The sequence below is a fragment of the Diospyros lotus genome, chromosome 9 (assembly GCF_014633365.1).
Source record: "Diospyros lotus cultivar Yz01 chromosome 9, ASM1463336v1, whole genome shotgun sequence".
Taxonomy (NCBI): Eukaryota; Viridiplantae; Streptophyta; class Magnoliopsida; order Ericales; family Ebenaceae; genus Diospyros; species Diospyros lotus.
Window position 1 is genome coordinate 37,798,817 of NC_068346.1, and position 23,395 is coordinate 37,822,211.

General features: G+C 36.5%; 3 protein-coding genes across 4 annotated transcripts; 2 read left to right on the forward strand and 1 right to left on the reverse strand.

The window, feature by feature from the left end:
- Window positions 1-2,566: 2,566 nt before the first annotated feature.
- On the forward strand, window positions 2,567-6,777 carry LOC127810276 (transcription factor bHLH143-like). The gene is made up of 4 exons (XM_052349658.1): window positions 2,567-2,792; window positions 3,617-4,197; window positions 4,369-4,526; window positions 4,614-6,777. Exon 4 carries the CDS (start codon window positions 4,633-4,635, stop codon window positions 5,698-5,700), a length of 1,068 nt encoding a protein of 355 aa, XP_052205618.1. The 5' UTR covers window positions 2,567-2,792; window positions 3,617-4,197; window positions 4,369-4,526; window positions 4,614-4,632; the 3' UTR covers window positions 5,701-6,777.
- Window positions 6,778-7,793: 1,016 nt separating this feature from the next.
- On the forward strand, window positions 7,794-17,805 carry LOC127809849 (LL-diaminopimelate aminotransferase, chloroplastic). The gene is made up of 10 exons (XM_052348988.1): window positions 7,794-7,967; window positions 8,068-8,138; window positions 10,704-10,771; window positions 11,597-11,713; window positions 11,870-11,932; window positions 12,882-12,986; window positions 13,139-13,189; window positions 14,870-15,187; window positions 16,874-17,080; window positions 17,271-17,805. Exons 1-10 carry the CDS (start codon window positions 7,882-7,884, stop codon window positions 17,562-17,564), a joined length of 1,380 nt encoding a protein of 459 aa, XP_052204948.1. The 5' UTR covers window positions 7,794-7,881; the 3' UTR covers window positions 17,565-17,805.
- An 834-nt stretch (window positions 17,806-18,639) lies between these two features.
- LOC127809848 (uncharacterized) lies at window positions 18,640-22,042 on the reverse strand. 2 transcript variants are annotated; one of them, XM_052348987.1, is made up of 2 exons: window positions 21,846-22,042; window positions 18,640-20,863 (listed from the first exon to the last, which is right to left on the reverse strand). In XM_052348987.1, exon 2 carries the CDS (start codon window positions 20,785-20,787, stop codon window positions 19,009-19,011), a length of 1,779 nt encoding a protein of 592 aa, XP_052204947.1. In that variant the 5' UTR covers window positions 20,788-20,863; window positions 21,846-22,042; the 3' UTR covers window positions 18,640-19,008. The 2 variants fall into 2 exon arrangements, with proteins under 2 accessions (XP_052204947.1, XP_052204946.1); XM_052348986.1 differs by having other exon boundaries at window positions 21,839-22,042.
- Window positions 22,043-23,395: the final 1,353 nt, after the last annotated feature.

Consider the following 23,395-nt stretch of genomic DNA (forward strand, 5'->3'; position numbering starts at 1 on the left):
TGACCTGGTTCTGGCCTTCAGTCTCTTATTATTCTCCATTTTCATGAAATCTTTGAGCTGTTATTGATATTGGACGAAACCCAAACAATTGAGTCATGATTTAACTTGAATTGCCCATAAAAAGGAAGTAGTGGTAGTAGTAGTAAGTAAGTAGGTAAGTTGGAGAAAGGGGGGGGGGGCACCCAAAGTCTAGATGGGATTGGGATTGGGATGGATGAATTTAATTAATCAGACCCATTTTTCCGGAATCCCGATTAAGTAATTCACTAATTATGTTAATGTATTAACCCTGTTTTAATCGGCCAAACTAACCAAGAACAAGCATAAAATCGAGAAAATGAAAGAACACAAAGCTTTTACGTGTTCGGATCAATAGATCTTACTCACAATAGAGGCTCCGCCTCTAGTCAATCCACTAATAGTTTTTGATTACATCGAATTACAAGATCACAACAAGAATAAAAACGTATTGCAAATATATCAACTGAAATCAGAAACAAAATACAAGAATAAGTATAGGATCTGTTCTACTGATCTCAATATCGTGTTAAGAATCTGATCTATCAATTACACCAAATCTCTCACGCCTCAGGCGATTCAACAATAGAGATTTAAGGCAATACAACCTTACCGAATGATTTTATCAACAAACTGAAGCCAATCGAACGAGAGAAGAATTTATAAGCGAGAGAGAGTCTCACTTCGAGTGCGCCAAACTTAGGTTTTCAAGAATGAGAGCAATAGCAGATCTGGTAAGATTAGGGCAAGAAGCTGCCCTTAAATAGCAGCAGGCAACCGACTAGGCTGAGGCAAATCACATAGGCCACATAAAAATGGGCTTGGCTCATAAGAATTGATCTCAGCCCAATGGCTATTTGACTCACAAAATAATCAACAAATCAATCATATATATATATATATATTTAAATGTTAGTTAAAGGGACATGAGATAAAACCCAAATATATAACAAAATGCATACAAACAGGACATATCATTTATATGAAAAATACATTTTGAATCATAAATCCTAATAAATTAGTAATTAGTGTGACCATTAGCCTTTCAAATTATTTTAATGGGTAAGTTGTCCGATAATTAATTCCCCCTTTGGTTGGGTATGGGTTGGAGTTTGGAATCATTGGTCGGTTTGTTCTCGCATGGTTGTTTATGACGCGTGGCACTTTATTTATTATTAGAACTCAGAAGCCCCATATGGCAGCAATATATTATTTTATTTCATATTTGTGTGTTCGAGTGCAAAAATGAATTGGATGGATTATGATCCGGAAATTGCACTCAATGCCCACTCCCAATGATTCAATTCATGCCCTCCATGTATATGTGAATTTCCCACGTTGATGGGTCCCAGTTTTGGCCATTTTCCTTTGTTCCCTTCTAAAGGGCAGGGCACGAGAGAGCTAATGCCTAATGGCACATATGTATAACACCATCATTCATTGTTAGTAGCACGCATATGTAATGTACTGTTCAGCTATGATCCATATATTTAAATATTGTGTTATATTACTATAAATATAGAAGATATTAATATAAAATATTAATAAAAATGTCAAACTTAAATGTCTCAATAATTTTTTTATTTTTTTAATTTGGTATAAATATTTTGCACACTAAATAATGCTTTGGTCCAAAAAAAGATATGTATTTTGAAAACTACGTTGAGCTTTAACACGGGCCAAATGAAATAATAGCGTTTTTAAAATTGGATCGGATTGATCAGTTTAATTGTTAGCGGGAAGGAAAAATGGTTTGGTTCAATTGAAAAAATTTAATTAAATTTGAAAAATTAGTGAAATCGGTATTGAACCAACAGTTGAGTCATTAGTCGTTGGATCTGATATGATTCAACCAATTCAAATTCAAGTCTTGTATTGTTTAAAATGATAGCGTTTTGAGCTATTTAAAAATAGGCAAAACAAGTTTAACTATTCAGTATACTTGAGATTCTTAACGATCACATCATTAACTTTTTTAATCTAGTTATTTTTTCGACCAACTTTTTATTTATCACTATTCTAACTTCTTATTCATCCCCTTTAATCAACTTTTTCTTTATTCCAATCTTCTGATCAACTTTTTATTCATTACTATTCTAGCTTCTTATTCATCCCCTTTAACCAACTTTTTCTTTATTCCAATCTTTTTCACCGCTATTCGTTCATCTATCTAATTGTCCAATCTTTTTTTATTTTTCTTCTTATTTGATCTTTTTTATTCTTTTTATTTTTTTATCTATTTTTAGTCATTGTTCATCCCTGCTTCTTTAATTGCAACAACATATCTTTAAACTTATTTGGTATGTATTTGTTGTATTTTATTATTAGTGAACAGTAAATTATATGTAATGGGTGTGAAACTAAAATAAAATAATTTATACAAACCCATGACAGAGATAAGTTAGAGTCAAATTACTAATTAAGTAGGGTTAAAAAGATATTTTGCATTTTGGAGAGGAGAAAAGAAAAGATGGATGGACCACCATCTAACAAAACCAGATGGGCAATTTCGTAATTGGAGCGTCTATATAATGGTAGCAGGCCCCTAAAGCATCACTTCTTCTTCCTCCACTCGTACACAGGGAGTTCAACTGATCTTCTGCTCCGTCGGTTCTGATAAACGGCAATCGCCATATGTATAGATATATATATATATATGTATATAACTAATGGATAACTTTTCGCAGTCTGTGAGGTCAACGATCGCTCCTTTTGTATGCGTGATCTAACGGATCAAACTCTGTCTTCTCCAACTCTTACAATCTGAGTCTCTGGTAATCTTTATTCTTACTTCTTTCCTTATTAGTTTTCTATCTCTGCCTTTTAGAATTTATGAGTTTCTGTCCTTTACTACTTGTAGTTTTTCCTTTTTGTCTGATCCATTCGTCTTTGATTTTAATCTTGGTACTTATTTATTTATTTATTTATTGCTTTTAGCTTTCTGTTTGCCTGTCCGGTTACTGAAAGAAATTCTAGGAAGAGTCTCTGTTGATTAGTTTCTTGGACTGGAAAGAAAACCTAACTCATCCTTGTGGTTGCGAGAGATCTATTTTTAGTTAATTCAAGTATCCTGTTTATGTATATGAGGATTTAATTGCCCTTTTCTTAGCCTGGGTATTACTGATCTTATTCTTCCGACCCTTGGGTTATCATTACTGTAATATCTGTTTCCAAGTTTTCAGCTTTGTTCAGGGCTTTGTGAATTTGTAGTTCTAATGCTTTCCTTTTTTTTAGATATTGGGTTCTATTTCTCCACGGTGGTCAAATTTGAGAATTGCCCTATGTTTATTTTGGTTTCTTCCCTATTTGCGAGAGTCCTTTGCTATTTGAATATCTGATGTGTTACACAAAATGTTTTTTAATTTCTTATATATTTAATTGCTAATAATCTGCTGTCCTCCAACCAATATGAGGGTACATCGGATTGGTGCCCATGTAACAAGGGAAATCCAAAAAATCAAGTGGCAACCCAAGAAAGTCTAGCGCTGTTCTGATACATCAATTTGTTAATTATTTGGTGTTTTTGTTTAACAGTGATGTGATTTGTTACTATCCACCTCTCTCATAAAGTCCTTATTTTTTCCCCCTATTTTTGCAGATAAATTGGATTACTGGGTCTTGGGGTATAGCATCAAAGTTTACAAATTTGGCTATTTCAATTGTGCTAGAACTGGAACAATATGCGGTGGTGGATTCTATCAGTTGACGTGTTCCGCAAAGCCTTTGCATTGAACTTATATTGTAGGGTTATTTTATAAAATTGCTTCCTTTCCATTGAAATCAATTTTGCTTCTAGTCCCTGGTTTTCATCTTTCCATGGGATCCGATCACTTTGTTTTCAACCCGTGTTATATCTGTAGGATTAGCTGAGAGAAAAAAAGGCCAAAAACAACTTGAACTTTCCGTTACTTTCTTGTCTTCTGTTCGGTTGATATCTCAAGTCTCAACAATCTAATCAGTCATTAGTCTATACATCTAGTTCGGTTCATTTCTGCTCTATTTTGTGCTACTTGTTATTCGCGGATACTGCATTGTGATTGACGGTAGAAAGAAGTTATGGTGTGCCAAGCAGCAAGCCAAACGAGATTCCGGGCATTGAAACATGAGAATGGGATTGCAGGGAGAGCGACCATTATAGTTAGAGTGATAGCATGTTTTCAACCTTTGCAAGATTGCCAGGTAAATAGACGAGTGGTTTTTCTTTATTTGATAGCCTTTTGTAAATTTTTCTTCATTAACTGTTTGATGGACAAATCAACCAATTGTTTTGTAATTTTGTGCATCATATGGTTTCTGGATGATGAAGGCAGGCATCAATAATATCATGTTGTCTGGCTTTTCTTTTTACAGGCCGAGTACTTCCGTCACTTACTTAAACCTGTTACGTAATTTGGGTTCACGTTTGCACCTTCACATCAAGCTGGGATTTAGTTTCTATTTTCCATTTTTATTCCTCATTCAAGAAAGTGATTTTGCACATTAGAGATACCAAGTACTTCTATATTCTGGTATGTAACTCGATAACTTGTTCATAGTTGCAATCATGATAGTCTGTTGGGAATTTTAGTGATACTGATATCTGTCTTCTTGTCCAGGTTTACTTGCTTTGGCTGGATGGTTAAGGCTGAAGCCTCTTGGCTGTTACAGCAGAGTTCTGCTTGTGATTTGGCCAACTTGAATTGCACGAGCAGGCTGTTACAGCATGGGCAACAAAGTGTTCTTCCATCTCCCACGAACCATTGCATGGTTTCTACTGATGTGACATTTCCAGGTTTTGGAGTTCCTGGTCTCCGTGGTCCTGGAATTGGTCAAAGTAATGGAGTTCCTGGGTGGTTTCAGCACAGGCCTCATCATCGTTTGGAGAACTTGCCTGCCACTTTAGGCCCATATCTCCAGGAAAAGCCATATGCCATATGTCATGGGCATGGGGTCGAGGCTACGCCAAATGCTGTATCTGGGTCTACACAGAAAAAATTTATCATTTTTGATCACTCTGGGAATCATACAAGATTGTTTTTCAGTCCACATTGCTCTCCTTCCCAGAATCCAATTGTTCCACCAACAAAATCCCTGAATCCTTTTGATTTTCATGAAAGAAGACAGCCTGCAGCTAAGGTGGAGCATATTTTCCCCACCGAGCCTATAATTGAAGAAAAATCTGATGAGAATCAAATAATTGGTGAGGCAAGTGAGATGCATGAGGACACAGAAGAAATCAATGCCTTGCTTTATTCAGATGATGATGGCGATGATAGTGAAGAAGATGAAGTAAGAAGCACCGGCCGTTCTCCATTTGCTATTTGCAAGAAGCGTGAACAGACAGAAGAAATAACGGAGGAAGTTTCTAATTCATATGGTCCAATGAAAAGGCAAAGACTGATTGATGGTGGTTACAAGAAATCATCATTAATGGCTGTACCTAGTTCAGCAGAACCACATAGATTCTTTTGCAAGTCTGACGATGATGCGGAATCAAGCTGTGCCAAAGGCAGGAATCAAGGGGATGATCAAAATTCCACTATAGGGACCAAGCAATTGAAGGATAAGATCTGCGAGACATTGAAAATCCTTGAAAACCTTATTCCTGGTGCAGCAAGAAATGATCCGGTGTTGCTTATCGAGGAGGCTATTGGCTACTTGAGTTATTTGAAGCTCAAGGCCATGGCCTTAGGCGTTGGCTAGCTACCTTTAAGAGCGGCCCCCCTTCCGTAATAATATTGTGGGGTTGAAGGGAGGGAAAGAAGGGCAGTAAGTAAACCCCATGGAGTTCTTAAACCGAAATGATTTATGGGTTTGAAAACCATACAGTGGCTTTGTGAAAGCGGTTGTGGCCTTTCTCCATCTGTCTAAAGGAGCAGTTCATATTATAATGGACCAGTAAAGGCAAAGTTTAGTGGGGACGAATTCGCACTTTACTCTGCTGCAGGTGGTGAAGAAAATGGGGGGGCTTATAATTGTTGACTGGAAATGATTACTTTCAAGCTTTTGAGGGGGGCTTAAAGAAAGCAAGATTTGAACACATGGTTATGTTGATATTGGTTTGGGGGGGGGGGGGGGGGCTGTGCTCTTGAGGATCTTTATTTCCTTCTTTTTCATGGCACTGTTGAGGAGGCAGCCCAGCCCATAGATTAAAGGGGGCGGCAGTGCATGCGTGTTAGGTAATATTGGGCCCTACCCTCCACACACCGCTCTTTGCTTCCCCACCTTTTCTTCTCTCTTTAATATTTAAGGCAGTGCTTGTGCTGGGGCCCCCACCCCAGCGATGGCATCCATGACCAAATCTTGTCGTAAAGGTTGGTTTGTTTGCATGTGATTGTGAAGTGAAGCTGGAGGTCGTACAGTGGTGGGTTGTTTGTGTGGTTGGCTTGCTTTTCTGGTGTGTTAGTGAAGTGATCCTGTTGCAGACTGTTGTGTTCCTGATTCTGCCACCATGAACCCACCCGCTACCTGTACGCTAATAGATGAAATTTCCCAGTTTGTTGCATCTTTATTGTTATTATAGTTATTGGCAAGTAAAAGTTGATGTAAACTGAGTTTGTGAACAGCTGTCAGCAGTATCTTTGATTTGTGTGAATGGTGTGGTGTGGGGGACCTATTTATATTTATATGGATGCCTTTTAACTTGGGGTGCTGGGTGCTTTGTGCTGTGAGTGAGTTTGTCTTGATTTGTTTTCATGGTTATGTGGGCACTGGGACTATATGCTTGAAATGTGGCTCCGCATTGGAATAAATTATCTCACAAAGTTTCTCTTCTCTTTTCTTTTTTTTCTTCTGGATAATTATCTCACAAGGTTTTAATAAAATGTGGTCAAATCTATATTTTTGTTTTTTTGTATTTTCATGTATTTTTTATATAATTATTTAAATTTTTTGTTATTTGGATTACAGATTTATATTTTAAAATTAATTTAATTTTTTTATGTGACAATTTGAATCTTTTATTATTTTAATTACACATTTAAATTTGTATTTTTAAGTTAATTTAATCTTTATTGTTTGACATAAATTTTGTTATCTTTTTTTTTTAATATAAAAATATAAAGATTAAATTGACTTAAAATTATATATTAGAGATATAATTAAAATAACAAAAAGTTTGAGTTATCACATAAAAAAATTTAAAAATACATAAGTTAAATTAATTTAAAAATTAAATTTTAGAGTCTAAATGAAATAATAAACAATTTAAATAATTACACAAAAAAATAAAAGTATAAGAGAAAAATATAAAATTAATTTTTTTTATTTTTAGTTTATGAGATTCAATAATATAATGGAGAAAAGTCAAAAATTATTCTCATAATTTGAGAGTTAGGTCGGCTAATAGAAAGTCAATGAAATATTATTTTAATTATTTAGTAGAATAAAGTGGTATTAATCAATAAATGATCTTTCTATATCCTTTTAGTAAAAAAATAATGCAATAAAGTTGGGGTTAAATTTGAATATTTAAAAACTTATTAAGGTTAAATACTGCAATTAATTTTATGATCATTTCTATTTCATCTTTTCTCTTTCAATTGGGAAAGACAAAAAAAAAAACATTTAAATAAATTTTTTTTCCTATTTTTATTTATCTTACCATTTTTTTGACACTCGCCTAAAAGAATCAGGTGGATTCAAAAATAATAATAAAAATGATCACATGGTCTCAAAAATAATAAAATTTAACTACAGGGTGTTCGTAAAATTAACATAAATTACAAGGAGTTGATTATAATTGTTGGAAAAAGGGCGGCTAGGGTTTTGAACGTTGACTCGTATTAGAGTAACGTAAAAGGGTAGTGAAGAGGGCTCAGAGCTCGCAAGTCTGCTTCGTAGAACCGTTATCACTCTCTGCTGCCTTACAATTCGAATACAAAAATGTCGCTGGCGAACCATTTGTCTTCTTCGATTTCTTCATCATCCACGTCTTTCTTGGGCCAAGACAACCGCCATTTCAACATCAGGTACCTCTCTCCCCGTCATTCAGTTTGTTTGCCAAGAAAGTGGAAGTGAAAATGGAACAACTACTTGATTTGATGCATTTATGGTTAATTTCTATTGCAGACCTAAGAATTTGTTGCTTCCAATCAAGAAATGCGGCACCTGTAGATGCGTAGCGACACCTGAGAAAATTGGTGAGTGTCGCGCTTGTTGTTTAAGGCAAACCTTGTCTTCGCAGCTACTGATATAAAACTTAACTTTGCAATGTTTAGCTCTAGGTACTTTTGTGCTTTTGAACCAATTCAATTTGGATGGAATTGTTATGCGTTGGCAACATAGTTTTAACATGTTCACAATGGTCTTGGAGACTAAGTTGTTAATACTACCCGCATCAATCATTTGGAGGCATTCCTTCCCACTTGACAGAATAATTTCTAAATGCGTCTTCATGGAGCCAATATTCGTTATGCTCATGGACAGTCGTCAGATGATGAATTATAAGGTTTTTAGCATCAAAATTAGGAGAACAATCTTGCTCTTCAAAACTCATTCATTATTCTCACGAGTTGGTTCTGTTTCTTCTTCTTCTGATTCTTCTTTCATTACATTCATTTTAGCCTTATTCGGGCACTCATAAGTGTGGTGACCAAACTCAGCATTCCTGTAACATTTGCTTGGAATGGCCATAGCTTTACCATGTTCTTTGTCTCCTCCCCATATATGCAGATTTATATAATTAGAGGTGGGACTGAGCACCTTCTGACTTTATTTCTTTGCTGTCTTGAACTTTCTAACTTCTGATAAGAGCCTCATTTAAGCTATTTCTCTGCTTTGATAGCTTTTCCAAGTGCTTGTTCGAGAGAATGAAAGGAATGCATGTTTAGATTCCAAATTAAAATTCAAACTGCTCACATACTTTGCCATCCATTGGTCATCATTCTCATTTGCATTCACATTTTGCATGGCAAAAAAGCTTGTAGTCATTTTGATAGACAAGCCTCAACTTCATTTCAGCACACTTACCAGCCATTTGATCCATATTTGACCTCTACTCCTTTGGTATTCTTGCTGCCAAATAAGAGAATGATTTTTCAAATGTTGCTGCAAATTGGATAGTTCTCTGACTTGTTAAGTTCTTCCATTCAAAGGAACTTTTAAGAGAAACCATCTACTTGCAATACCCGTCTACATCAAAGTTTAGCTTTGAAATCAGATTATTGAAGTTGGGAACTTCAATTTGCATTTTCAAGAGTAGTATCTAAAGGGTTCATATTCCATTGACTAAAGTGGATGGGAATTGAACTAAAGTTCTCAAACAGGCATCTTCAACAAAAATATTACCTTGTGAACCTCCACTTTCACTTTGGTTTGAAGAGGTTAACATCCTTAGAGCAAGACCCATCACCTACTGTCTCAATTCAGCTAATGCAGAATGAATTCCAGTAATGTAAAAATTTATAATTTCATGAGCAATCTTGTTGGTTTTGGCATCTGATGAATAGTTTTCTTAACCCAATAATAACTTTTGTTACAGAACTTTGATTATAATGATTTTTGAGCAATTGAAAGGTTAAGATGTAGTTATTCTTAACCACCTAATGCTTGTTGGGAACCTATATTGGAAAGGCAACAAACAAATGCTGACAAATAGGATGATAGGATGGCACCAGAACAGGAAAAAACCTCCTCTGTACCCACTTAACACGAGCCTAGTGTAGTGAAACCCTTTGAGAAGGCTAGAGTTAGGCCAACAATGAAAGGGTTTCCTTAAACAAAACCAAGCAGGTTTCATTAACCTTCGAGGGATAATTCAGGAATCAATCAATTGGGAGAGTAGAATTACTCAACCTAGTGAATTGTGGAATCACTCAAGTCAACATGACCAAGCCTCACACTTGACTCGATGTCAATTATTCTAGCAAAAGGAATTATACAATATAATGTGGAATCATAATACTCTAATTTGTTTACATTCAAGAGAATACATAAACTCAACTTCTAACTCCTTCACTTAATATAACTGCCACCATCATCTTTGATAACAAATTTCCCACTACTTCACTAAATCTAGAAAAGGTTCAACAGTCACCATTATCCATGTAATTATTCTTGCTCTGAACGTGAAAAAAATCAACTCATGACTACTCACAATGAATGTGAAAACTATCTGGATTAATTGATCATAAGGTTTTATGTAAGCACCTGCACATCCTCCATTATTTTGCCGCATCACGCATGTTGGATGTGCCTGTGTCATAGGAAGTTCAGAATATTGGTTTGTTCTGTTGATTTAAATATTATTTTCATGTTCTGTTCACATTGCCAACAGCATATTGGAGGTACACTAGGGTTTTGAAATTCTATTTCTCCTCTTTTTTATTGTTTATTTCATGATGTACTTGGAACAACCAATTGGTAATGAAATTACTGGTACTTTTTGAAATTACTTCTGTAAATACCTATTCAATAATTCATATCTTTTAATCCAGTAAAGAAATTTAGTTTCTGTCCATTCATTAATTTTCATCTGTTTATTTCCTTTAATTTCCTTGCATGTCAGAGTTCAATAAATAAAGTATTAGTGCAGAGCAAATTTTTTGCTTGCACTTCATGATATATTAGTTGCACACATGACATGCACATGCTTGTAGTTACATTCAAAGAACCAATCTGCTATAGAATTGACGGTTTATAGCTATTTAGAGAAAACTATTTGTCTTGGAAGTCAATAATGCTAATGTTTGCTTCACTTCTTTAAGCTTACAATACAAAGGTCTCTCGCAATGCAAACATGTCCAAGCTTCAAGCTGGCTACTTGTTTCCAGAGGTGTGTTACATTTTCCTGCTATTTGCTATTTGGTGCTGCCTTCTAAACAACTTGCATTTGAGTATGTTTTTTTTTTGGCCCAGTCGAGTTGTATAATATATAAATATATTGAGCTTGCTTGTTTAGCGTGGAATGGCATTTATGGTCTTAAGTAAGCAAGATTAATTGGATATGTAAGAACCAAGAAGGGAATCCATTGAGAATTTGGTTCTCGAAATCAAATATTTATTTCAGAAAATTGGTTACCATATTTACTGTTTGACTATTGCCTCACTTAATATTTTTTTCTTGTTTCTACTTGTATTTAATTATTAAACATATCCTCATGGCTGCCTCTCCTGTTTTCTAAGAATTGGTGTGACAAAGACATTTGCTTTAGTGTTTTTTGCACCTCAAGGCAAAGTCATTTTCTTACTTCCAAATGTTACTAAATTTGAAATAAGGTATGGAAAGGCTGAAATGCTTTGGTCTTTTGGATCAATTGCAGGTTCACTAAACACTTGGTACATAGAATTATTTTAGAAATAACTTCCTGTAAGTGTAGATTAAAAATTCATGTGCGATAAAAACTAGTGATATTTTTTTCTTTTTTATTACATAACTGCATTGGCTATTATCTCTTTTCTTTTATAGTCACCAAAAGCGTGAATGACGTGGGTCTTTAGGTTAGCCATTGGTAAATGTCATGTGTAGTTCAGTTGTTATAGCCTTTGGTTTTAGCTCATGTCCTTCTCCCCTGCTTCATTGTTAAGTGTCATAGAATGGTTGCTAGTTTTTTTCAACTCCTTACCTGGTAGAGTAAAATGCTATGACGACTCTTTGTAGATTGCTAGAAGACGAGATACGCACAAGTTGAAGTACCCTGATGCAGAAGTGATAAGCCTTGGAATTGGTGACACCACTGAGCCCATTCCTGATATTATAACTTCTTCAATGGCAAAGGTATGGAGTTAGTTTAATTTTTTGGGGGATAATTGCATTTTACCCCCTTGTAATTTGGGAAAACATGCAACTCCCATTTACTTGAAGAGTCAATCTATATTAATGCTTCATGAGTTTCTGACATGTTTGATTTTCTCTTTTGGTCTTGATTGACAGAGGTCACATGCTCTGTCGACAGTAGAGGGGTATAGTGGTTATGGAGCGGAACAAGGTGAAAAAGTATGTTGCTTTATGCTGCTTTTTCTTTTTCTAACTAATTTGCTCATCTTTTCTTCACAAAGGAATTAAGTCTTATAGTATATTTACATTACGTACCTCCCTCTCTCTGTATAAAAGAGCTTTCTGATTCTGAGTTATCTGATCCAGTTGCTTGTATGGTTTCTTTACAATTCACTGCATATGCACTAGAATGCTATATATAAAAGTCTGTTGTCATATTTTCTCTGTTGACAAAAACAATCCAGTTTATTATTTTATTATTCTTTTTTCTTAATGGGAATGATTTTGTGTGGAGAGCTAGAAAGACAATTAACTGGGCATGCATACATTACAGGCTTTTAGCGATACCATTCCAAAATATTTATGTTCCTGGAAATATCTATTTAACATAACAAAAGCTGAAAAGCCTTATCAGAGGAAATATTCTTAATGTTCCTAAGCAAGCAGGTCTGGGGCAATGCATTTTAATACACTCTATTGTTTATGAACTGGAAATTGTGTACAACCTAGTGGCAGCAGCAAGTATGGTTTTGAGCCCTTAAACACCTTGTGACGTGCAATCTAGTGAATTTTTGTAATAGTGTGACAGACTTATATTGTAGCGGTGGGCTGCTCCCGAACATAATTCTTTTATAATTGTTTTGTCACACAACTGCTGTGGAATTGATTGATGGCATTTTTATGCTCATTATTTTGATATTCTGCTGCATTTATGCAATGATTTGTGCTTAGATTTTCTTACTATCTTATTGAACATTACATTTAAATTTAAACTGGCTACCTGATATTGTACTTCCCTACCTCTATCTGCAACTTCTTTGGATTTGACTTTTGTGTATGTTTTAGTTTCTTCATCGAATATTTTTAAGAATTTATGTTATTCAATTTCATGTCTTTGTGGTCAAAATTAAAATATTTGATAAATAATGCAAAATGCTGGTTTATGCAGTTATTAAGGTCTAAAATTGCTTCAACGTTTTACGGAAGCCTTGGCATAGAGGAAGAGGATATATTTGTTTCAGATGGTGCAAAAAGTGATATATCTCGCCTTCAGGTTTGGTTCATCCTCCCTTATGTTTATCCTGTTTTTTTAGTTTAAGCTTTTACTTCTAGTCTTATGTCAGATTCAGTCCATTCTTGATTACATTCTGTATGTGAACTGTAAAATAGGCATCAAATTTCTTGGCTAATTGCTTAGCCTGACAGGTCCTTTTTGGCTCCAGTGTTACAATGGCAGTGCAAGACCCGTCATATCCGGTAGGTAGTTTATGCTTGCTTTTACTGAAAAGGAAATGGAGTCTATATCATTTAATGCAACTTATATTATATTTTTTTATTTCTTACTTTTTTGTTATTATTGTTGTGTTTCCATATTGTACTTGTTGGTTTCACCATGTCAACTAAGTGATGGAACACAGCTATATCAATTATCTTCATTCACCACCATCTCATGAAACTTCTCCATGTGAAGATGGTGTTGATATTTCATTTCATCATTACTCCGCCAGAGGATATTATCCACTGTCGGTCCCAAGCCCGAATAAAGGAGGAGGGTTGCGTTAGGTAGCCGACAGCCAGCGTAAAACCTAGTCAGATCCAAATATGAATTCTAGACAAACTATCTGTTGGGATGTAACCCACATAGAAGTCTAGAATTTATGTAGCCAACCCCACATAGTGGGATAACGGCTGGATATGTTGTTGTTGTTACTTTTTTGTTATTAATTTAGAAGGCCAATTTGGTATCTTGGTTATTAAGTAGTTCTATTTTATTTCATTTTCTTTTTTGCTTTGTTTAATTATTAGTTGTTTATACATATTGGGTACTGAAATCTAATAGCTTCCCAAGTTCCACCATCTCACCATCAAACATGATATCAATTTGTAGGTTTTGTGACACCAACTTGTTTTGGTGCTGGCCCTGCTGGGTACCAAAGATCTACTAAGAAAGTTGAGCCCTGTTTATAACTCTACCACATATCAAGTACTTTTCTGTACTCCATCTACTGCTAAAACAAAAATAGGAGAGTTAACTTTTTTGGCCACCACCCTATTACAATTACCTTTATATACCCTCATTCATTAGTCATTTCCTTTTATGTCCCAATTTGCTTATCATTTTTTACTTTCTTTTATGTAGATGTATTATAATTAGTTTTACACACACTCATTGCTTATATCTCTGTTTGTATCCTAATTGATAGACTTATTATTTTCACTTTGTACCATCCATATTTTACTTGTCTGTATAGCCATCTATCATTTGGCATGGATGATGTCATAAATGCTATTTTTTGTCGATAAAAGCTATATTAATATATTAATATCTTTTAGCAAGACTAGAGAGTTATTTTCAGCTACAATTCTACATTCTACTTCAAAGATCACATAGTTGATTAGCCAAAATAACATACCAAACATTAATCCCACTAGGTGGGGTCAGCTACATGATTTTGAGCTCAACAATCATCTTTATAGTTAATTCCAACGTTGATAACAATAACAGTTGGCCTTTATTTATGGCAATATATATATATGTATCTTTTTTTAAGATTTTTTTCATATGTACTGTGGTTGGCACATGCAGAGCCAGTGTTAAACCGTTACAACAACAACACAACAAAAGCAATGACAAACCTTAATGCCACTTGGTCTGGTCTTGAGTGTTAAGCATCTAGTAACTATTTAAAGGAACACCTAAAATTCTTTGGGCTTTACTGGTTAGATGATGTGACCATTTACCTACTGTTGTAGTGGATGCAGAAAGATCTCTGGAATCCCTTATGGTTAGCTAAATATCGTGAACAGAAAAAGGTTATAAGAATATAAAAGGAGAATTAATAATGAAGAATTAGAGATTAAGGCAATAAATGTGTTTGAACTTTTTGTAATCTAGTTAACCCTCAATGGATGTTAAATTGTTTTTTCATGTTGCAGGCTTATGTAGACTCAGGTGTTATTATGGGTCAGACTGGATATTATCAGAAGGATGTTGGGTATTGCAATATTGAATACATGAAGTGTACTCCTGAGAATGATTTCTTTCCTGATTTATCTACGGTCTCTCGAACCGATGTCATATTTTTCTGTTCACCTAACAATCCCACTGGTTCTGCTGCAACGAAGGAACAACTGACACAACTGGTACAGTTTGCTAAGGAAAATGGGTCAATCATTGTATATGATTCTGCATATGCAATGTATATGTCAGATGACAACCCAAAGTCCATCTTTGAAATCCCTGGTGCCAAAGAGGTAAATGTGGAACTGAAATAATATTTTTCTCCAGCATATCTTGGTTTTCTTATATCTTTCCCAATAGCTTAAATCATTGATCATTTTTAGCCATTGGTTTGAGGTTAAGATCTGCACAACCTTAGTTGTAGCTGGACTTGAGTTGTGTTATTTCCTTTTGTCCTTTAGTTTTCTTGTCTCTATGTTCTTGGAGTTCTCTGATGAGGACATACTTAATTTGTAATTCTTCTGCTTCAATGGTTTTTAATAAAATGGTTGAGAAAATTCTGATGATTTTATAACCTTATTATTGAGACAACTACTCAAATTCTAAATTGATTGGGATTGTTTTATCTTATCTGATAAGATTGATATGATGGAGGAAGGTCTCTCAGATAATCCTTATCAGATGATGATTCTAATTAGGATATTAGGATAGTTTGGGAGACCTAATCCTACTATGATTTTGATTTGTTACTTATAAATAGGCAACCTTGGTTTAGTTATTGATGGATCATTTCCAATAATCTGTGGAGTGATATATCCAGATTATTATGGTTGTGTTATGGATTCCACAGCTTGATAATTAGAGTCCCGGTGTGTGGTGTGACGTGACCAGTTATCTGAAAGCTTTGACTAATGGATTATCCCTTTGTGGTGACATCACGGACGTAGGCTGTTGAGCCAAACACATTAACTTTTTGTGTCATTATTTTTCTCTTTTGATTTTTCTGTTTATGTTTATGGTTTGCACCATTCAATCCTAACAAGATTGAGGTCATATATGGAGCTTCCATGGAAATGATGATAGTACATCCTTTTCATATTATATCTCAGGCCAGTTTGTCTTGACTTCTATCAGTTTCATTTTGTGTTCAAGGTCATTTTAGGTCACTGGTTTGCCAATTCACTATTGTGAGCTGGTTAAATAAAAGGAATTTGAATAACCTCTATTTTCGGTTTTGAATTCAAAAACAAACGACAAGTGTTTAATTTCTTTTTTCATTTTTTCCCATAATAGAAGTTGTCTTGTCAAAGAATTGAAGTTTTTCTTTTATTCGACTCTGTTGATGGCCTCTTTATAAATGTTATTCAGAAACCTGTTACCTTCTTGCAATACCTGCCTTTATTTCTTTATTTATTTATTTCACTTCGTGCTGCATCTCTTCTTGTATCATCTGACTTTGGATGTGAAAATTGCCATGTAAGATATTAGATATAGTTGAATTGTTTCATCATTTTTGCGAGATATTGTTTAATAAATATGCTGTGCTCCTTAATGACCTAGCTATTAGATTGTTTTAGTTCTGTATTTTGTTTGGTTTCCCTTAACGATTGATATGCTTCTGGTCAGTGTGGATTAATTTGGTTAGGGGCTTGGTTTATTCTCCCTAACTGATTATGATGTTTTTCATTTTGCATCGATAATTCAGTTGCATACTTGCATTTATTTTCCCTTCAGAAAGTAGGTAAATGCACTTGTTATTATCAGGATGTTTGAGTAGGTTTAGCATTAACCCTAAACCTAATTGGGGTTTATTATCAGTAACCTTTGGTCCAAGACTAGAAAGTATGCATACATATATTTTATGGTGCATCTACTAGGAATAGGTGGCATCTATTTTATTGCCCCTTAAATTATATTCCAGCCGTTTAATGTACAAAATTTCTTTTTGTGCCTCGTTGTCTTTTTTGTGGGGGTTGCAGGTTGCAATTGAGATTTCATCATTTTCAAAGTATGCTGGGTTCACTGGAGTCCGCTTAGGTTGGACAGTGGTCCCAAAAGAGCTTCACTTTTCAGATGGATTTCCAGTTGCCAAAGACTTCAATCGCATTGTTTGTACTTGCTTCAATGGTGCATCTAACATTGCTCAAGCTGGTGGTCTGGCATGCCTTTCACCAGAAGGCCTTAAGGTACATTGCAGATTTCCATATTCCTTATTCAGTTTGTAAAATTGGAAAAAGGAGGGAAACATTATCGCTAAACATGTGGCAGATATATCTGTTTTTGCTTCATTTTCGCATCCTCTTAAGCGTGGCCTTTGAATAATGATAAAAGGTCTATCCAATTTCCAAGTGATTAATTGATTTGAACATCCCACAGGCCATGCAGGAGGTGATTGGTTTCTATGAAGAAAACACCAATATTATAGTTGAAACATTCAACTCACTTGGGTTTAACGTGTATGGAGGAAAAAATGCACCATATGTGTGGGTTCATTTTCCTGGCCAAAGCTCATGGGATGTTTTCAGTGAGATTCTTGAGAAGACCCATGTTGTTACAACACCTGGCAGTGGTTTCGGACCAGGTGGTGAAGGTTTCATTAGGGTTAGCGCTTTTGGTCATAGGGCCAATGTGTTGGAAGCCTGCAGAAGATTCAAGGAGTTGTACAATTGAAGGAATGGTTTCCCTATCATTTCATATTTTGTGCTAGCCTAGCAGGTTGGCAAAAATATTTGACCGCCCAGTGGCTTTGTTGAGGTTTAGCACTCTCAGATGTGAACGTTCTTTTATGTTTTCGAGAGCTAGATCTATCTATATATGATTGTTGGTAACTACCTCGGAAGGTTGTATGGAACAATTGTTAAAATTTTCGACACATTTTTGCAATTCATCAAACTCTTAACAAAATTAGTTATATGGAGGTGTTATTTTTATTTTTCTCTTGTTTCAGCAAAAGGATGTGAAGTCATCAACTCAACTGTTTTGAGTTTTACAGGTAGTATTATTCCTCCAAGTTGCATTAAGATATCAATTACTCTGGGGGCCTGTTGGTTTTGAATTAAATCATGTCTTTTACTCAAAGCAACTCAACTTTGGATCCCAAGTGTCATTTATCTTTCTTGTGAATGGTTTAAAATAAGCATACGCTGCGAATGCTGGCCGGTAATGAACTAAATAAGCAGCAGCTTTTAAACTGTGGGATAGCTTGGGAAATTGAAATGCCGACATTCCTCCACATAACATAAACACAACACTATCATACAGAAGGTATTATGAAGTCGGGGTAATTGAGGGTACGAGTAACTAGAGTCATGTGAGGACGGTCATTCCAATGAGACATTATGAAGAGTCAGACCAGCGCAGATGTTAAGGATGGCATTCGGTTCATTCCAATGAGACATTATGAAGAGTCAGACCAGCGCAGATGTTAAGGATGGCATTCGGGTAACAGACAGCAGCAGCCATTAAAGAAGCATAATGATAAAAAGCTACCCACAAATGACGCAGCACTAAGGTTGGTTTCAAGCGAAACCATAAGGTCACAAAGAAAATTGGATTCCACCAAATCTTGGAAAATCGGATTCCACCAAAATCTTGGAATAAACTCACAGAATTCTATTATCAAAACCTGCCTTTAAAAGAAGAGAAAAAATGTTTAAAATACTTCCTAACAATCAGCAACCCTAACAACGTAATTGGAAAAGCCCTAAAACAGAAAAGACTAAAATAGACATCAGCTTAAATACTGTTTAGCAGTAATTATAATAATTAAATCAATTAAATCTGCAATTACGGTTTTGCCCCTCATGGTCTCACCTCCCTAACTCGTCCCTTATGGTGTCGCCTCTTTTGATCCAATTCTTCTTCTATCCTCTTCGCCATTCGTTCTACATCAACAAATGGCATGAAACTAGACGTATTTAGCGAGCCGTACTGTTGTTAGTATTGTTATTAGACCATTAGTTTGAGATACAGCCAGCTAGCCACGCTAATATTGTGAACTCAATGGAGGCACACGCTGACTGACTAGCAAGGCCTGCCAGAGAGACTCTTTTAACTACACAATGTAAAGTCTTAAGTCTACTTGCTAAGCTAGTATATATCTAAAAGCCTCCTACTATACTACACTCTTGTTCATTGTCTCAGCAGCTGCTTTGCAGGTTGTCTTGTAGTGTCCTGTTTGGTTGCAGCGGCTACAGTGCACGGTATGCTTCTCGTGATTGAGGTCTTCCACACAGATGCGCTTCTTCTCAGGGCGTCCCGGAGGCCGGCGAAACTTGGGAGGCCGCACAACTCGTCTAATGTCCTCCTCCTCCTCCTCCTCCTGCTGCTGCTGCTCCTCCTCTCGTTCCTTCTTCCATTCAATTTTACCTGGGATAGAGTGTATATCTTGTGAGAATGTTCCACGGTAACTAGCCACAGTGAAACACTTCTCAGTGAACGCATACACATCTTTTCTAGAAGAGATGAGTGCTGCGACAGCATGAGAACATGGTATTCCATGTAGCTGCCAATCCCGGCATGAACAAGAACGGGTCCCTATATTCACAATGTCTGATCGTTCTGCTGATAGAACCTCAAATTCTACCTCATCTGATCGAAGGACTTGATATGTTGAGGCACGGCTGATTGCCTCTGCTACGCGCTTCTCGGCACTGGGGGTAAGCACAGAAGACCACGAGTTACTCTTTGCACGCCGTTCCAGAAACTCAGCCATCAATTTACCATGAATCTGCCCAATCACCTGAATAATGGGCAGCTCTCGTGCTTCCATTATCCACCTATTGAAGTCCTCAATGTTTGAGGAGAGACGACCATACCGTGTTCCCTCAAAATATACCAATGCCCAGTGGGAAGGTTGAAATTGTTGAAGCCACTTTGCGGCTTCAGAAGATACCTCTTCGATTTCTTCCAATTTCTCTTTGAAGGCAATGGTAGTGTTGGCGTATGCAGCTTTCCACAATAGATGGACCAGCCTCGAATTCTTGAACTCTTTTCCAATGCTTTCACTCAAGTGCAGCATGCATAATGCATTCAACGAACCAGGAAATTTTCTTTTTACAGCCTCAACTTTTCCCTTTTGTCCATCTGACAAAAAGGTAAGTTGTGGGATCCTCTCTGCATTTACTTCCAGAGCCTTTTGCAACTCCGACAAAAACCACATCCAGCTCTCATCATTTTCTACATCCACCACCCCAACTGCAACGGGAAATAGCCCCCCATCGGGGTCAAAAGTAGTGGCCGATAGCAAGGTGCCAAGGTATTTGCTCCTAAGCTGGAGTCCACCAAGGCAAACAATGGGCAAACAACCATTTAGAAATCCATATATAGAAGCATAAAAGGAAACAAAGAGCCGTTGAAACCGGTTATCTGCACAAGCAGTGAAGACCTCAGCAACACTTCCTGGGTTTGTTTTCTTCATCTGCTCACAGTATGAAGGGAGGAGGTAGTAGCCTTCTTCAGAAGAGCCATAAATTGCAGCAAGCCCTCGTTCCTTGGCACGCCATGCTTGTTTATATGGTATTGTAATACCATATTGCTTATGGATGTCATATAAAATATCTTTTGGTTTGTAGTTTAAGTTCTCTCTCAGTCGTTCCTCTATAAAATTCACTATCCAATCGACAGAAGCCTGATGATGCCCATTCTGGGCATTTTTCCCACAAGTATGTGTCGATTCAATGCTTCTAACAGTGAAGGTTGGAGCATTAGAGAGCTTTACAGCACGGATGCGCCATGGACAACCTTCTGCCGCACACTTTGCAAAGTACCGAATCAGGTCACTTTTTATAATTCGAAGCTCAAAGTGCTGTGCAATTGCAGCTTCTTTAATTGCCCTCCGGAAGGCCTTGACATCAGGGAACTCTTGACCAACTACAAAATTGTGATCTTCCATAAGCCAACAGGTTGATTAAAGTCTCCACTTTTTCAAAACCAGCTCGCCTTCCAGGTTTTAATCCCCTGGAGAGCAACTGTAAAAGGAAATTCAGCAAATGGATAAGCAGCTCAAGCTGATACCTTGTAGAAAAATTTACCGAGGAGAGAACAGCTGGAAAGAAACTGAGATTACAAGAAGGCAACAGAGTTTATATAATTTTACGCATGTAAACTGTCAGCCCATACTAACGTACACAATGATACAGTGACATGAACCATACAATTTTATGCATCTTTGTCAATGCAAATAGTAACACATGATTATTGATTGAGCAAATTCCAATAGAAATAAGTATCCCCCATCATCACATCGATCGCTATGAATCAATCTCCTCAGCCCGCAGCATCATTTCACTGTGGATTTATTAGTAACACATACCCTTTTGACACTAGCGATTCTCTTACCAGTCAAGAATATTTTCTTTACTTTTTCTTCTTCTTAAAGCTCTTTTCTTTTGCAAGTAAAGCTCTCATCGGTCAAGAATAATAAAGCAGTGCACCAAGTGATCATCCAAATAATCTATGTCGTCAGTTTCATTTTTCTCCTTCAAGAAGACCTAATAATCTTATATTCATTACATTAGTAATTGGAAGTGTAGGTTTCAATGACTAGTAGTACCAATAAAGAACCAACGCGCATAAAAATTTCGAGGGACAGAAAGAGGGGAGAGATTCTGCAAGATGAACGTACAATTGTGCAACAGCCTAAATCGAATCCAATTCGAAAAATTTCCTCCAAGGCTTGCTTGTAGCTAGTGAAAAGAACCATTTTCACCAAGTGAAATCAGATGAAAAAGAAAACAGGAAGGTCTACAAGCAAATAAGCATAATCGGCTTTGAAAACTAAGCCAAAATTAGAATTTGAAAAGTTAAACACACTACTAGATGAGAAACAGAGCGGATGAACAGGGAAACCAGCGATGGACTAAAACCATCATGCAAGACCATACAAATTCATAGGTTAATAAAGCGAGCGAGGTTGATCTGGGTGTGGGTAATGAACTACTTACTGCTCACCTCCTCCTCCTCCTCCTCCTCCTCCTCGACAGGAGCCTGCGAGCGACCGACCGACCGACCTTCCAACCGAACCGAACCGAACCGGACCGTGTAGAGGGAGAGAGGGATCGAGATCAAGATCGAGAGGGGAATAGGCTGGCAGCCCTGTTGGGGATTACGCGAAAAGATTAGGGCTGATTGGGTCAGAAAGGGCGGGGTTGTTAATGTCATTTTCTACTAAATGTTGGGGGCTGTTTCCGAAATCTTGAAAAGTCCAGGGGAATTATTTTCCCGTTTCGGTTGGGATTCTGAATCTGAACCTTTCTTTTTATCAAAACTTGCATAAATATTCTCCGCCAGTGAGATTATACGTGCGTGCGTCCGACTAAAAAGCCCCACTTTTCTTAATTTTAGAGCTACTTTGGCATTTTTATTTTTAATTAATTTATAATAATAATAATATTTTTTATAATTATTTATTTTCTTACTTTCATACACAACTTGTAAATCTCGAAACTCTTTTCCAGTGCTCTCCCAACGCAAAGCAAAGAACTTTCTTGCTAACCCCTAGAAGACTCTTTCAATATTCTTGGAAGACTATCTTTTGCAATACTTAGTCTCCCACAAATTTTTACATGGGACAGCTAGGCTCCCATAGACTTTCTTAGAAGTTTACGAGTCCTAGGTAAGTCTTGTGACTTAATTTTTTTTTCTTTTTAAACCTTTGATAGCCAAAACAAAGCACACAACGAGGCCTGATACTCAAGAAATTTTAGTCACTCTAGGTAGTAGGTTTAGATTCACAACAACGAATCTTGAGAAGGTTCGAACTCATTTCTCTTTCTTGAAGGATTACGAGATAAAACTCCCTAAGAAAAAATGCATGTACTTTTTGTGTCGACAAAAATTGTACAAAAGTACGTATGGCTTCGTTAGCGGTCGACCTTTATTCCCCTTTCTTGAATTCTGAAAGAACGTCTTCAGGGTGAGTTACCTGGTCCAGACCCAACTTCGCTCGAACAAATGGACCCTACTTGTGGTATTCTCCATCTTGTGTCACCAAATAGTTGTAGTGCACTTTTGAACTATTCAGCTATTTTTATTGAGTTCGAGGAATAGATTAACACATCAAGTTGTTAACTCTCCGACATTTATTGAGAGTTAACAAACTCTTTTGACGATCTCCTAAACAAGATAAATTGCTTTGAGGATGGTTCATGGTGAAGCCTGTTGGGTCCCTAGAGCCCTGGAACCCATAATTTTTCTATAGATTCGTCGTGAAAGTTCTGCACTATCAGGGTTTAAGGAAATAAAGTTATGCATTTGCTAATTAACAACTATAGCTTTTGGCACGATGCTAAGCACTTGATCTTGGATTCAACTGGTATCAAAATAAGGTTGCGGGTTTGAGCTACTGCAGAAACAATTTCGAGGAGAGGGGGGGGATTATTGGGTCCCTAGAGCCCTGTATCCCAAAATTTTTCTAGGGGTTTACCATGGAGGTTCTATGCTGCTAAGGTTTAAGGAAATAAAATTACGCCTTTGCTAACAGCTATAACTTTTGGCACGGT